The sequence below is a fragment of the Nerophis ophidion genome, linkage group LG01 (genome assembly GCF_033978795.1).
Source record: "Nerophis ophidion isolate RoL-2023_Sa linkage group LG01, RoL_Noph_v1.0, whole genome shotgun sequence".
Classification (NCBI taxonomy): Eukaryota; Metazoa; Chordata; class Actinopteri; order Syngnathiformes; family Syngnathidae; genus Nerophis; species Nerophis ophidion.
Window position 1 is genome coordinate 56,272,732 of NC_084611.1, and position 13,296 is coordinate 56,286,027.

At 38.9% G+C, this 13,296-nt stretch overlaps 1 protein-coding gene across 1 annotated transcript in view; it reads left to right on the forward strand.

Annotated features, from left to right (window-relative positions):
- sorcs3a (sortilin related VPS10 domain containing receptor 3a) overlaps positions 1-13,296 on the forward strand; it is a 614,798-nt gene that overhangs the window by 191,531 nt on the left and 409,971 nt on the right. The window contains exon 2 of the mRNA XM_061907863.1: positions 3,384-3,451. Coding sequence (XP_061763847.1) covers positions 3,384-3,451 — 68 coding nt within the window. The remainder of the gene's footprint in view (positions 1-3,383; positions 3,452-13,296) is intronic.

Consider the following 13,296-nt stretch of genomic DNA (forward strand, 5'->3'; position numbering starts at 1 on the left):
ATTAACACAAGGACAGATTAAGACACAGAGGTACTTTGCTGACACTGAGACAAGGGTTTTAGGGTGTTTGGGTTCAATTTGTCTTTTATGGTACTGTTTATTTCAGACAATTTAATTTATAATTAATTACAGCTCATCCTGAAGTACACTATATTGCTATAAGTATTTGGCCACCCATCCAAATGATGACAATCAGGTGCCTTAATAACTTGGCCCGGTGTATAAAATCAAGCACTTAGGCCTAGAGACTGTTTCTACAAACATTTGTGAAGGAATGGGTCCGCTCGCAGTGATTTTCAGCGTGGAACTGTCATAGGATGCCTTCGGTTGAAAAAATTCAGTCGTGAAATTTCCTAAATATTACAAAATCAACTTTATTATAAGAAAAGTGAAGCGTTTGGGAAATGACTGAAAAAGAACAAAAAATAAAATGTATCGCAAAATAAATCATTGCTCACAAAGATGAGCAAAACTGTCATGTCCGTCATTGGTGGTCCAAGGAACCTGAAGGGGCGAGACCGCCACAAATACGTTTCGGATATGCTTGGGTAAAAATGTTCCTCCGCATTCAATTTTATTACAAATATTTTGAGGGTTGTCTGCGAGATGTTCGATTCTGGAGCCATTCCAGATTGCAAATGAAACCACGCCCCACCTATTTCAAAAGTATCATACATTTTATCGTGAAAGTTTACACTGTTTGAATATGTATTTTGAAGTCTTTTATTTCTTTTAGTAATGGTCGGAAATAAGCTGTAAACAATATTGCAACATTAAATGCACCTGCACACTCTGGGATAGATGCAGAGCTGCAGAAAAAAAAAAGCTGTTTTATCAGCATTTATGTCACTGCAAATGTCATGTTGGTGTTATCGTGCTCATTGCAGGATTGTATGATGATAATAGTTATCTTTCTTTCCCTTGCGTTTCTTCAAACTGAGTCGTAATGTCGACGAGGGGCCTCTTTTCCTGTTGTACAAACCTTGTTTCCACATGAGTTGGGAAATTGTGTTGGATGTAAATATAAACGGAATACAATGATTTGCAAATAATTGTCAACCCATATTTAATTGATTGAACTATAAAGACAAATTATTTGATGTTCATACTCATAAACTTTTTTTTTTTTTTTGCAAATAATAATTTACTTAGAATTTCATGGCTGCAACATGTGCTAAAGTAGTTGGGAAAGGGCATGTTCACCACTGTGTTACATCACCTTTTCTTTTAACAACACTCAATAAACGTTTGGGAACTGAGGAAACCAATTGCTGAAGCATTGAAAGTGGAATTCTTTCCCATTCTTGTTTTACGTAGAGCTTCAGTCGTTCAACAGTCCGGGGTCTCCACTGTCATATTTTACGCTTCATAAAGCGCCACACATTTTCGATGAGAGACAGGTCTGGACTGCAAGCGGGCCAGGAAAGTACCCGCACTCTTTTTTTACGAAACCACGCTGTTGTAACACTTTTCTTGCTGAAATAAGCAGGGGCGTCCATGATAACGTTGCTTCGATGACAACATATGTTGCTCCAAAACCTGTTGGACCATTCAGCATTAATGGTGCCTTCACAGATGTGTAAGTTACCCATGCGTGAATTACTTAGCATGTCACCCACCTGTTCCCAATTAGCCTGCACACCTGTGGGATGTCCCATATAAATGTTTGATGAGCATTCCTCAACTTTATCAGTATTTATTGCCACCTTTCCCAACTTCTTTGTCATATGTTGCTGGCATCAACATCTAAAGTTAATGATTATTTGCACACAAAAAATGTGTATCAGTTTAACATCAAATATGTTGTCTTTGTAGCATGTTCAACTGAATATGGGTTAAAAATGATTTGCAAATCATTGTGTTCCATTTATATTTACATCTAACACAATTTCAAAACTCATAAGGAAACAGGGTTTGTAGTTCAGCGACTAACAATAATAATAATAATAATAATAATAATAATAATAGTGGTGTAGTGGTACATGGGTTTTGGACGAATCAACACATAATTATTTATTTTATAGACCAAGAATACGTCTGTAAAATAAAATAACATTTGGTGGGGGTTGTAATGATCAATAATGTATTATATATATATATATATATATACATATATATATATATATATATATATATATATATATATATATATATATATATATATATATATATATGTTGTCAATATATATAATTATAATAAACAATACTCACTAATAAACTAAACTAAGGAAATGGAGAGTGTCAAAATCCTAGAGTGTGTGTGTGTGAGCCTATGTGTGTAGTTAGCTGAAGTGTGCGTTACCAAGTGTTGAGAGCGGAGCAACGAGGCAGTCCGTGGGGCAGGCAGGCCGTCCAGGGCAGGAGAGGAGTGACAAGGTACGTGTACGGGGTGAGGGTCAATGATCGAGGAAGGCAGTCCAAAGTCCGCAGGGGAAAACAACGGAAGAATCACCAAGGGCAAAACTCTGGAGGGCACTGAGGGAGGACAACCAAGGAAGTCAGGCACGGAGGGAAAACACAGAGCATCAAGCTAGAGTAGGCTCACGGTACACTATTGAGAAACTAAATTTCCACTCGGATCCTTGGATCCACTGGTCCTTTATTCAGCTCCCTTTCATCAGGGCCAGGTGCGCCGATTGCACGGCAAGCGCGGGGGCGTGTCCTGTCGAGCTCACAGCAGAGCCTCTAGGTGCTCCCGCAGAGGAGGGAGAAAGAGACTGCCCCTGTGCCGTAACATCTTTACCACTTTTGACGTGTGTTTGGGGGTCATTTTCCTGTTGTAACACCCAACTGCGCCAAAGACCCAAACTCCCGGCTGATTATTTTAGGTCGTCCGCAAGAATTTGGAAGTAATCCTCCTATTTCATTGTGCCATTTATTCTCTGTGAAGCACCATTTCCATTGGCAGAAAAACAGACCTAGAGCATAATACTACCACCACCATGCTCAATTTGTGTTTTATTTGACCACAGAACTTTCCTTCAGAAGGTCTTATCTTTGTCCATGTGATGTTTGACCACAACTGTGTACGTCCATAAATTACAACAAATGTACATCCGTCAATGCGGAACGTCACAGATTCCCTAGTGCTATGCTACCAAGGCACTGTCCTGCAGTTGTTGCGTTTTTCTTTATTTGTGCATTTACATTGAAAAGAGTGAGCACAGTCTACCAAGTCAAATTTATTGTGCGTTAAACATACTTGGCCAGTAAAGCTGATTGTGACAAAAAATAACTAAATCCTGTAAACCGAGTCATCCAAAATTACGCACACGCTTACAGCCAAATGCATGAAACTAATGATTTGCATTATTTAACACGAGTATCCAACATTGGTGCCTCTGAAAATAAAATATGTACAAATGACTTCCCTTACTTTACAGGTTATCCTGATTCTAACCAAGCTGTACGACTTCCACATTGGCAGTGTCACTGAGAGCACTCTGTGGAGGTAAGTGCATTTTAATATTTTACAGTAACAAATGTTTAAATAGATGACTAATTTTTTATTTATTTATTAATTTTTTTTGACCGACAAAATTACACGAACAAATACTATTGTAGGGGGGGGGGGCAATACAATGATGTCATGCTTTCTCCAGTTTAATATCAAGTACATTTTGATTTTGCAAATACATTTGGTTCCCTGTAGTCTCTTTTGAACTGTATAAAAGTACTACATTTGCAGATTTTAATGTAATGCATTCATGCACTGTTCATTTTAAGTAAAGAAGCATAAGTACCGTATTTTCCGGACTATAAGGCACACTTAAAATCTTTTTTTTTTCTCAACACTCGTCAGTGTGCTTTATAACCCGGTGCGTCTCATATACGGAATAATTCTGGTTTTGCTTACCGACATTGAAGCAATTTTATTTGGTAAATGTGGTACATTTTGGTACATGATAAGTGTGACCAGTAGATGGCAGTCACACATAAGATATACGTGTAAAATGCAATCGGATGGCAATATGACTCAAGTAAACATCACCGACATTTTATATGTTCCATTGAAAATATAGAACATTACACACAACGCTCAAAAATCTATCAAAATGTTTTAGTATGACTTTGGTACCGCTTGAGGGATTGTACTGTGCTTCAACAGGAGTATTATTATGGTGTGTGTATAAGGTAAGAGATATTATCTGGTGTTGTGTTTTGCAATATTATGCAAAAGCAACTTTTCTTACCTTTCGGTACCTGCTGATCTGTATTTGGGATCTGTATAAATCCTGAAAAATTACGCCTTTGTAGTCCATGGCGACACCGTAGTCGATAAGCTTCTTCTCTTTCTCTATCTTCTTCTTATGGGACATTCATCCTACACTGTTGCCATTTCTAATATAAAGTAGAGTAAAGCTCTTACTTATATATGTCAGTAAACTCGCCATGAAAGCGCTAAAACATACCGGTGTAGTGAGTACATTATTCACCCAAGCAACTTCCAGTCAGACATATTTCCGGCCTTTTTGTTTCCGGAGGAGGGGATGCTGCTTCGTTATTGATTGAAGTAAAGTCTTAATGTCATTAAAACAGTTAACTCCATCTTTTGACACTTCTTCCACTCCCGTCCTTGCATGCTACACCGCTACAACAAAGATGACGGGGATAAGACGATGTCGAAGCTGAGCCACGTAAATAAGACAGACCACAAAACGGCGCATCCAGAAAGCGGCTTGACGATGATCTGTAAAAGATCATCTATGTAACATTTTGACCAAAGAACCACCATTACACGTTATTTAGACCATAAGGAAGTGTTTTCAATTCATATAAAATAATATTAATATGACTCCTTTGATGCGCCCTTTTATCCGGTGCGCCTTTCATATGAAATCAGATCGAAACCAGACCATTTATGTCAAAATGTGTACTATGGTGTGGTTTGTTTTCCCGAAATGCAAAGGAACTGTACCAGACATGGCGTGAAGGTAAAGACATGTTTAATTAACCACTATTAAAAAAGTGCAAACAAAAGGCGCGCACAAGGCGGGGAACAAACTTGGCTAGTAAAACAAAAAGACTAGCACAAAGGCAGGACTATGGACATAGAAATAAAAAAACACCCATTCTGGCATTTAACAAACAAAAACTTACTTGCGGTGACGTGAGCAAGGCAGCATGAACTATGACATGAAATAGGTATGAAACAGAGTGTAGACAGTACAATGACGCCATGCCGACTGCCTGGCAACTACAACCTTAATTAATAGTGACATGATTATTGACAGGTGCATGAATCCAAACAAATCAGGTGCGTGAGTCCAAGTGAATCGGGTGAACTATTTGGTCGTCATGGTAACCAAACAAGGGAGCGCAAAAACAGGAACTAATGGAGTCGTCATAGAAACTAAAATAAACAAGGGTGCAGAAAAAACAGGAAGCAATGGAGTCTTAAACAAAACAGAAAATAACTAAACAAAACATGATCACAAGACATGACAATTCATCGGCTTTGCACCTTATAGTCTGGTGCGCACTATGGTCTGGAAAATACGGTTGCTTGTCTGTCATGGAAATTTGTTACGAAGTACATTCGCACTTACAGTATGTCTCTAATGGACTTTCTGGGAAAGTCAGCTTAATCCTCTTCCATATACAAGAAGCAATCACACCTACATTTGTAATATTCTGTGCTGGCTGGGAAAATAAAAACTCAATAGATTGGTCGCGTTCATCATGTCTTCCTAATAAATAAGTGTGGAGGTTTCCCTCTTGTGGGTTCTCCTGACCGTAATAGATCTTCTTGTGAGCCTGGTAGTCTGGCAGGTTAGCAGCAACTTTTCAGTCCTGTCTCTCTCCTGGCGTGGTCTCAGGCGCGTGTTTAGCATCTTGCTCGAAACTCCAACTCCCTCTTCCGTGTCTCGGCCCGGCTTCTGCCAATAAGCATGGCAGGTGATCGGATGATCAGTCCCAGCTGGGTAATCCGGGGGTGCTTCGAGGCCGGTCCTTACACACCCAGCTCTGCGGCCGGCCCGCAGACCACGCCCCCTCCACAATGGGTACAAGAGTCTGGTGTGGATACAAAAAAAGTTTTCGCTTTTTGTACACTAGGAAGGTGGGTCAAATCGCTCCATTTGTCATGGTTTACCTGACACATACAAAGTTTTGAGTCTTCAAATGAAGACTCAAAACCCACCTATTCCTGACTGTTTATTCATTGTAAATCTTATCGATCTTTGTTGTTGTTGTTGTTGTTTTTATCCGATCTATTTTTTTATTTTTATTTTGTACGGTGTCCTTGAGTGCCCAGAAAGGCACTTTATAAGTAACATTTTTATTATTATTACATTGGGAGGTTCACTGTCTAATTTAGCCTGCAGATGGCAGTAGAGTGTTGAATATCTTAGTATGTGTTTCGTGGCAATTCAAACTTTGATAACATGTCAGTTGCTATGAAGAGTGGCACTTCCCATTATTTCTAGCAGACTGGATAGCAAAATGACTAACGCCAGTTATTCCTCTCACTCGAGAGCCGCCCGGGAACGGGGCCATATGGATTCCTTCCCTATTGTACCTGCTGACAGTTTCGCCTGACACTTCAGCCTTCATCTTAGCTGCAGTAGCTTCCTGGTGTGACGAGTCTAAAGAAAACAGCTGTGGAAGATAGTGCTGCACCCTCCGCGTAGATGAATAAATACAAAAAATCACCTGAGTCTCAACATCCAATGCAAAGAAGAATAAATAACTTCAGCTAGTATAAACATCACGAGACCCATTTCAACTAAATATAAAAAAATAAAAAAATAGAGCATAGAACCCTATTATGCAAAACCAACTTTTTCTTCCTACTGGTACCTGCTGTTGTGTATTTGGGATTTGCAAACATCTCAGAAATTTTAAATCAATGAAGGCATTATTTTATCCATCCATCCATCTATTTTCTACCGTTTGTCCTTCTCGGGATTGCGAGGGTTGGTGGAGCCTATCCCAGTTACATTTGGGCAGAAGGCGGGTTATACCCTTGAAAAGTCACCACCTCATTGCAGAAAGAAGGAATATATATATATATATATATATATATATATATATATATATATACTGCAAAAAGTCAGTGTTCAAAAGCAAAAATAAAAAATACAAAAATGAAGGATATTTTATTTGAACTAAGCAAAATGATCCGCCAATAGAACTAGAAAATGTGGCTTGTCAAGACTTTCCAAAACAAGTAAAATGAGCTAACCTCAATGAACCCCAAAATACCTTAAAAAAAGTATATTCTCACTAATAACAACTGTACTACTATATGAGTACTGTCAAGATGGGGGGGTCGCAGCTTGCTGCAGGGTCGTACTCCCAGGAAGGCAGATGAACTACTCGGGACATGGAGTGCAGATATAAACATGATTTGATCTTGGATATCAAACAAAAAACCCAAAAGGCACAAAAGGCGAAAGCACATCTTGACGCAGGAAACAAAACAAAGACTTAGACTGAACTGTGACATGAATAAACAAAAAACTTACTTGGCATGGCATGAAAAGAACAGAGGCATTGCATGAAACAAGCAAGACTCATTGTGCCAAGAACAGAGCATTGAAATGAAAAATGACGCCAGAACGACCAACTTGAAAAAACAGGCTTGGACATGACATGATTAGTGACAGGTGTGCGAATCTGAACACATGACAGGTGAAACAAATGGTTGTCATGGTGACAAAACAAGGGTGCACAAAATATGTATTTTCTATTGTTTCATTGAAAATAAAACAGCAAAGTCAATTTGGCTGTCATCTGTTTTAATGATGAGACACAATTGTGTCAAAGTCACATTTTTTTCATGCTTGATATAAGAAATTATTACTTTAAAAAAGCAGTTTTGATAACACACCTTTGCAACAGTTGATATTCTAGTTTCAAGCATGTTTTACTTAATATAGGTCACAAAATCTCAGCAACAAGCCGTAATATCTTACTGAGATCATTTAGGACCAAAACCCTTAAAACTAGTAAAACACGCTAACATAAAATCTGCTTAGTGAGAAGAATGATCTTATCAGACAGAAAATAAGCATATATCACCCTTATTTGAGATATTAAATCTTACTTAGATTTCCGTTTATAAGACATTCTGGATGAAAGTTCTGTGTCAGATGAAACAAAAATTTAGCTGTTTGGCTACAATACCCAGCAATATGTTCAGAGGAGACAAGGGAAGGGTGTTCCAACAAGACAATGACCCCAAAAGACACGTCAAAAGTGGTAAAAGAATGGCTAAATCCAGACTGCCCTAAGGACTGCTTCGTTCCTTCGCTCTCAACACTTGGTAACACACACTTCAGCTAACTACACACATAGCCTCACACACACACACACACACACACACACACACACTTGGGTTTTGCCACTTTCCTTTTCCTTAGTTTGGTTTATTACTTAGTAATGTTTATTATATATATATATATATATATATATATATATATATATATATATATATAAATATATATATATATATATATATATATATATATATATATATATATATATATAATATTGAACATGACTGCTCCCTGGTGTCTGAACCGTCATATCCTCTCTGTAAACCATAACAAAAGGAATGGCTAAATCAGGCCAGAATGAAGGTTTTAGAATGGCCTTCCCAAAGTCCTGACTTAAACGTGTGGACAATGCTGTGGAAACAAGTCCATGTCGGAAAACCAACACGTTTAGCGGAACTGCACCAATTTTGTCAAGAGGAGTGGTCAAAAACTCAAGCAGAAGCTTGTGGATGGCTACCAAAAGTGTCTTATTGCAGTGAAACCAAATATTAACATTGCTGTATGTATACTTTTGACCCAGCAGATTTGCTCACAAATTTAGTAGACCCATAAGAAATTCATAAAATAAGCAAATTTCATGAATGATTTTTGTGACCAACAAATATGTGCTCTATCACAGAAAAATAAGAGTTGTAGAAATTGTTGGAAACTCACAACAACCATGACATTATGTTCTTTACAAGTGTATGTGAACTTTTGAACACGACTGGATGGATGGATGGATGTATTGTGTTGTTATTGTCAGGCCCTAGTTGTTGTATCAGTCACTTTTGCACATGTAAGATTTTTGTATATATATATATATATATATTTATATATATATATATATATATATATATATATATATATATATATATATATATATATATATATATATATATATATATATATATATATATATATATATATATATACATTTAGGCCCAACTATTTTGTAGAATTTTCTTTGGTCAATTTCAGTGGCAAAGACGGAGAACAAATAAGGACAATAGCAAACAAGATTGAGGTGATTAACGCACTTAGAGCAATCATATGAGCTGGAGTCGAACATCACAAAACAACGCCAAATAGAAAAACTAAACAAGCTTATAAATATTAGAAAGAGGAGAAAGCCATTACCCAATATGAATCAAAAATGGGTATGCAACCTGTCAAAACACACTCACTGAAAACAAAAAAGACAGTTCTATCAAAAGGTTTATATTTTGCAATCAAACCCAAATCAATACCATGTGAAGAATATTGTGGATGTGGCTGGTCTCTGGACCACCCGCCACGGACATGAAAGCTGCATTCAGGGTTTTGAACAGTGTTTTATTTTCCAATAAAATTTTATTTTTGTCCATTTCAGCAATATCCACACAAACACTCTCAGCTGTGTCATCTACGCACCTGTCGCTAATCTCGAAGCCGGTCCTGGCACATCCCAATTTGCTGCATGTCCGCAGGCCACGCCCCTCACACATATATTTTAGCATCAACTAGCATGTATTCGTCAAATTTTCCAGACCCCTGGACCAAAAAAGCTTATCTCCGCAATGCAGTGGCAGCAATTTTTACCAGCATACAAAACTCTCCCACAGCAATATCTCAAAGGAGAAAGTAAAAAACAATACATTCACTGAAAATGGACAAAACCATTATCATACTCCCGGCAGATAAAAGATGGACGGTAGTTGATATGGACACAGACCGATCCTACAAACAGATGGCAGCATGCTACAAGACAGCGACGCATACAGAATACTGAAAAAAAACAATAAAGTTATAATTCAAGGCCCCTTCTAGCATCCAGCCCAAGTTAGCCCCCAGATATACAGAGCCCCGTTTATACACAAGAACCAATCAATCAATCAATCAATCAATTTTTACTTATATAGCCCTAAATCACGAGTGTCTCAAAGGGCTGCGCAAGCCTCAACGACATCATCGGCTCAGATCACACATCAGGGCAAGGAAAAACTCAACCCCATGGGATGACAATGAGAAACCTTGGAGGGGACCGCATATTTTCCATCTGGCAATCTGATGGACGTGTCTGGGTTTGGAGATTGCCAGGAGAACGCTACACTTCGGAATGCATTGTGCCGAGTGTGGAATTTGGTGGAGAAGGAATTATGGTTTGGGGTTTTTTTTCAGGTGTTGAGCTTCGCCTCTTAGTTCCGGTGAAAATAACTTTGAATGCTCCAGGATACCAAAACATTTTGGACAATTCCATGGGATGGTACTTCTAGTTCTAATGTGAGCAAAGGCAGGTGGGCAAATACTTTTGGCAATATTGTGTGTCCTTGCCAAAACCCGCATTGGAAAGTGTTATCTGATGTGGGAACAGTTTGGAGCGGGCCTTTTCCTCTTCCAATATGACTGTGCACCAGCGCACAAAGCAAGGTCTATAAAGACAGATGACAGAGTCTGGTGTGGATGAACTTGACTGGCCTGCACAGAGTCCTGACCTGAACCCGATTGAACACCTTTTTGGGATGAATTAGAACGGCGACTGGGAGCCAGGCCTTCTCCACCAACATCAGTGTGTGATCTTACCAATGCGCTTTTGTAAGAATGGTGGAAAATTCCTATTAACACATTCCGCAACCTTGTGGACAGCCTTCCCAGAGGAGTTGAAGCTGTAATAGCTGCAAAAGGTGAACCGACATATTGAACCTTATGGGTTAGGAATTGGATGGCACTTCAAGTTCATTTGTGAGTCAAAGCAGAATTGTTGAACATTTTATTCAAAGCAGTATTGTTCTGTTCATACTTGACTTTCCTGACATGTTTAAATTTGAAATAAGGTCATCCATCTCTGTGCCTGGCCTGGACCATTACATTTGCTTTCTTTGTTCTTCCTTCTCATGATGATGCGATTTTAGTCTCCCCAGAACTTGTGATAAGCCTCATCGTGTGCCCATCAATAAAGTCATGGCCCTGCCTCATGGATTCTCAGCAGAGGGTTTGAATAGGGAAAGGCAGCCTTTCGGCAAAAAGGTCAAAGCAGCGGCAACGTGCCAAAGAATTGCCCAGTCAGTCTATCAATTTTAATGAACATCATGACCTTAAACAATAAACGATGTCAGCATGTGCATATTTTTCAAAGGCATCTTCACATGTCAGTAATAAATGATGGCGTGTTATTTATTGCTGACAATGGATCAGCTCAGCAAAACAGTTTGTCTTTAGATATGTTTAGTCTCTTTAATCTGGCCTCTGAACTGTTGTCTATCTATGTGTATGTCGATTTATCGAAAATGACAAGTTCTATACTAATTTGCAGGTTCAGGTATAAACAACAATAACAATAATAGTGCTGTTATACATCATCTTTTTTTTTAAACAAGGCTATAAAGAAATGTGTTGCAGGTTAACTAAAAAATATACCAAAATATATTTATATTTAATGTATATATATGTATTTTTAATATTTATATTAAATATATATATATATATATATATATATATATATATATATATATATATATATATATATATATATATATATTAGGGCTGTGAATCTTTGGGTGTCCCACAATTCGATTCAATATAGATTCTTGGGGTCACGATTCGATAATATATCGATTTTTCCGATTCGATTCGATTCTCGATTCAAAAACGATATTTTTCCGATTCAAAATTATTCTGTATTCATTCAATACAGGGGTAGGGAACCTATGGCTCTAGAGCCAGATGTGGCTCTTTTGATGACTGCACCTGGCTCTCAGATAAATCTGAGCTGACATTGCTTAACACGGCAAGTAATGAATAATTCCACTGGTAGTCACAGTGTCAAAAATAACGTTCAAAATATAAAACATTCTCATGCATTTGAATCCATCCATCCGCACCTGTTCAAGAAGTCGCATTAATAGTAAAAATTGTTTTATTTATTGTTGGTTAGCTTCAGAATAATAATGTTATTAAAAATAATAAGAGACATATTATACTCTAAAAATGTTGTTCTTACTTAAGAATGCACGCATTTAGTTGTATTCAGTCTTAAAAATATATATTATATGGCTCTTAAGAAAATACTTTTTAAATATTGGGCTTGTATGGCTCTCTCAGCCAAAAAGGTTCCCGACCCCTTATTCAATACATAGGATTTCAGCAGGATCTACCCCAGTCTGCTGACATGCTAGCAGAGTAGTAGATTTTTTAGAAAAAAAGCTTTTATAATTGTAAAGGGCAATGTTTTATCAACTGATTGAAATAATGTAAATTTGTTTTAACGACAGTGAAACCTGGAGAGGCGTGATTGGGAAGAATGGTCGCCCGGATCTAAACCCGAGTGGTGTTTTGTTATTGGACTTTTGTGCTCGTCACAGTTTGTCGATAACGAACACCATGTTCAAACATAAGGGTGTCCATATGTGCACTTGGCACCAGGACACCCTAGGCCGCAGTTCCATGATCGACTTTGTAGTTGTGTCATCGGATTTGCGGCCTTATGTTTTGGACACTCGGGTGAAGAGAGGGGCGGAGCTTTCTACCGATCACCACCTGGTGGTGAGTTGGCTGCGATGGTGGGGGAGGATGCCGGACCGACCTGGCAGGCCCAAACGCATTGTGAGGGTCTGCTGGGAACGTCTGGCAGAGTCTCCTGTCAGAGAGAGTTTCAATTCACACCTCCGGGAGAACTTTGAACATGTCACGAGGGAGGTGCGGGACATTGAGTCCGAGTGGACCATGTTCCGAACCTCTATTGTCGAGGCGGCTGATTGGAGCTGTGGCCGCAAGGTTGTTGGTGCCTGTCGTGGCGGTAATCCCAGAACCCGTTGGTGGACACCAGCAGTGAGGGATGCCGTCAAGCTGAAGAAGGAGTCCTATCGGGTTCTTTTGGCTCATAGGACTCCGGAGGCAGTGGACGGGTACCGACGGGCCAAGCGGTGTGCAGCTTTAGCGGTCGCGGAGGCAAAAACTCGGACATGGGAAGAGTTCGGGGAAGCCATGGAAAACGACTTCCGGACGGCTTCGAAGCGATTCTGGACCACCATACGGCGCCTCAGGAAGGGGAAGCAGT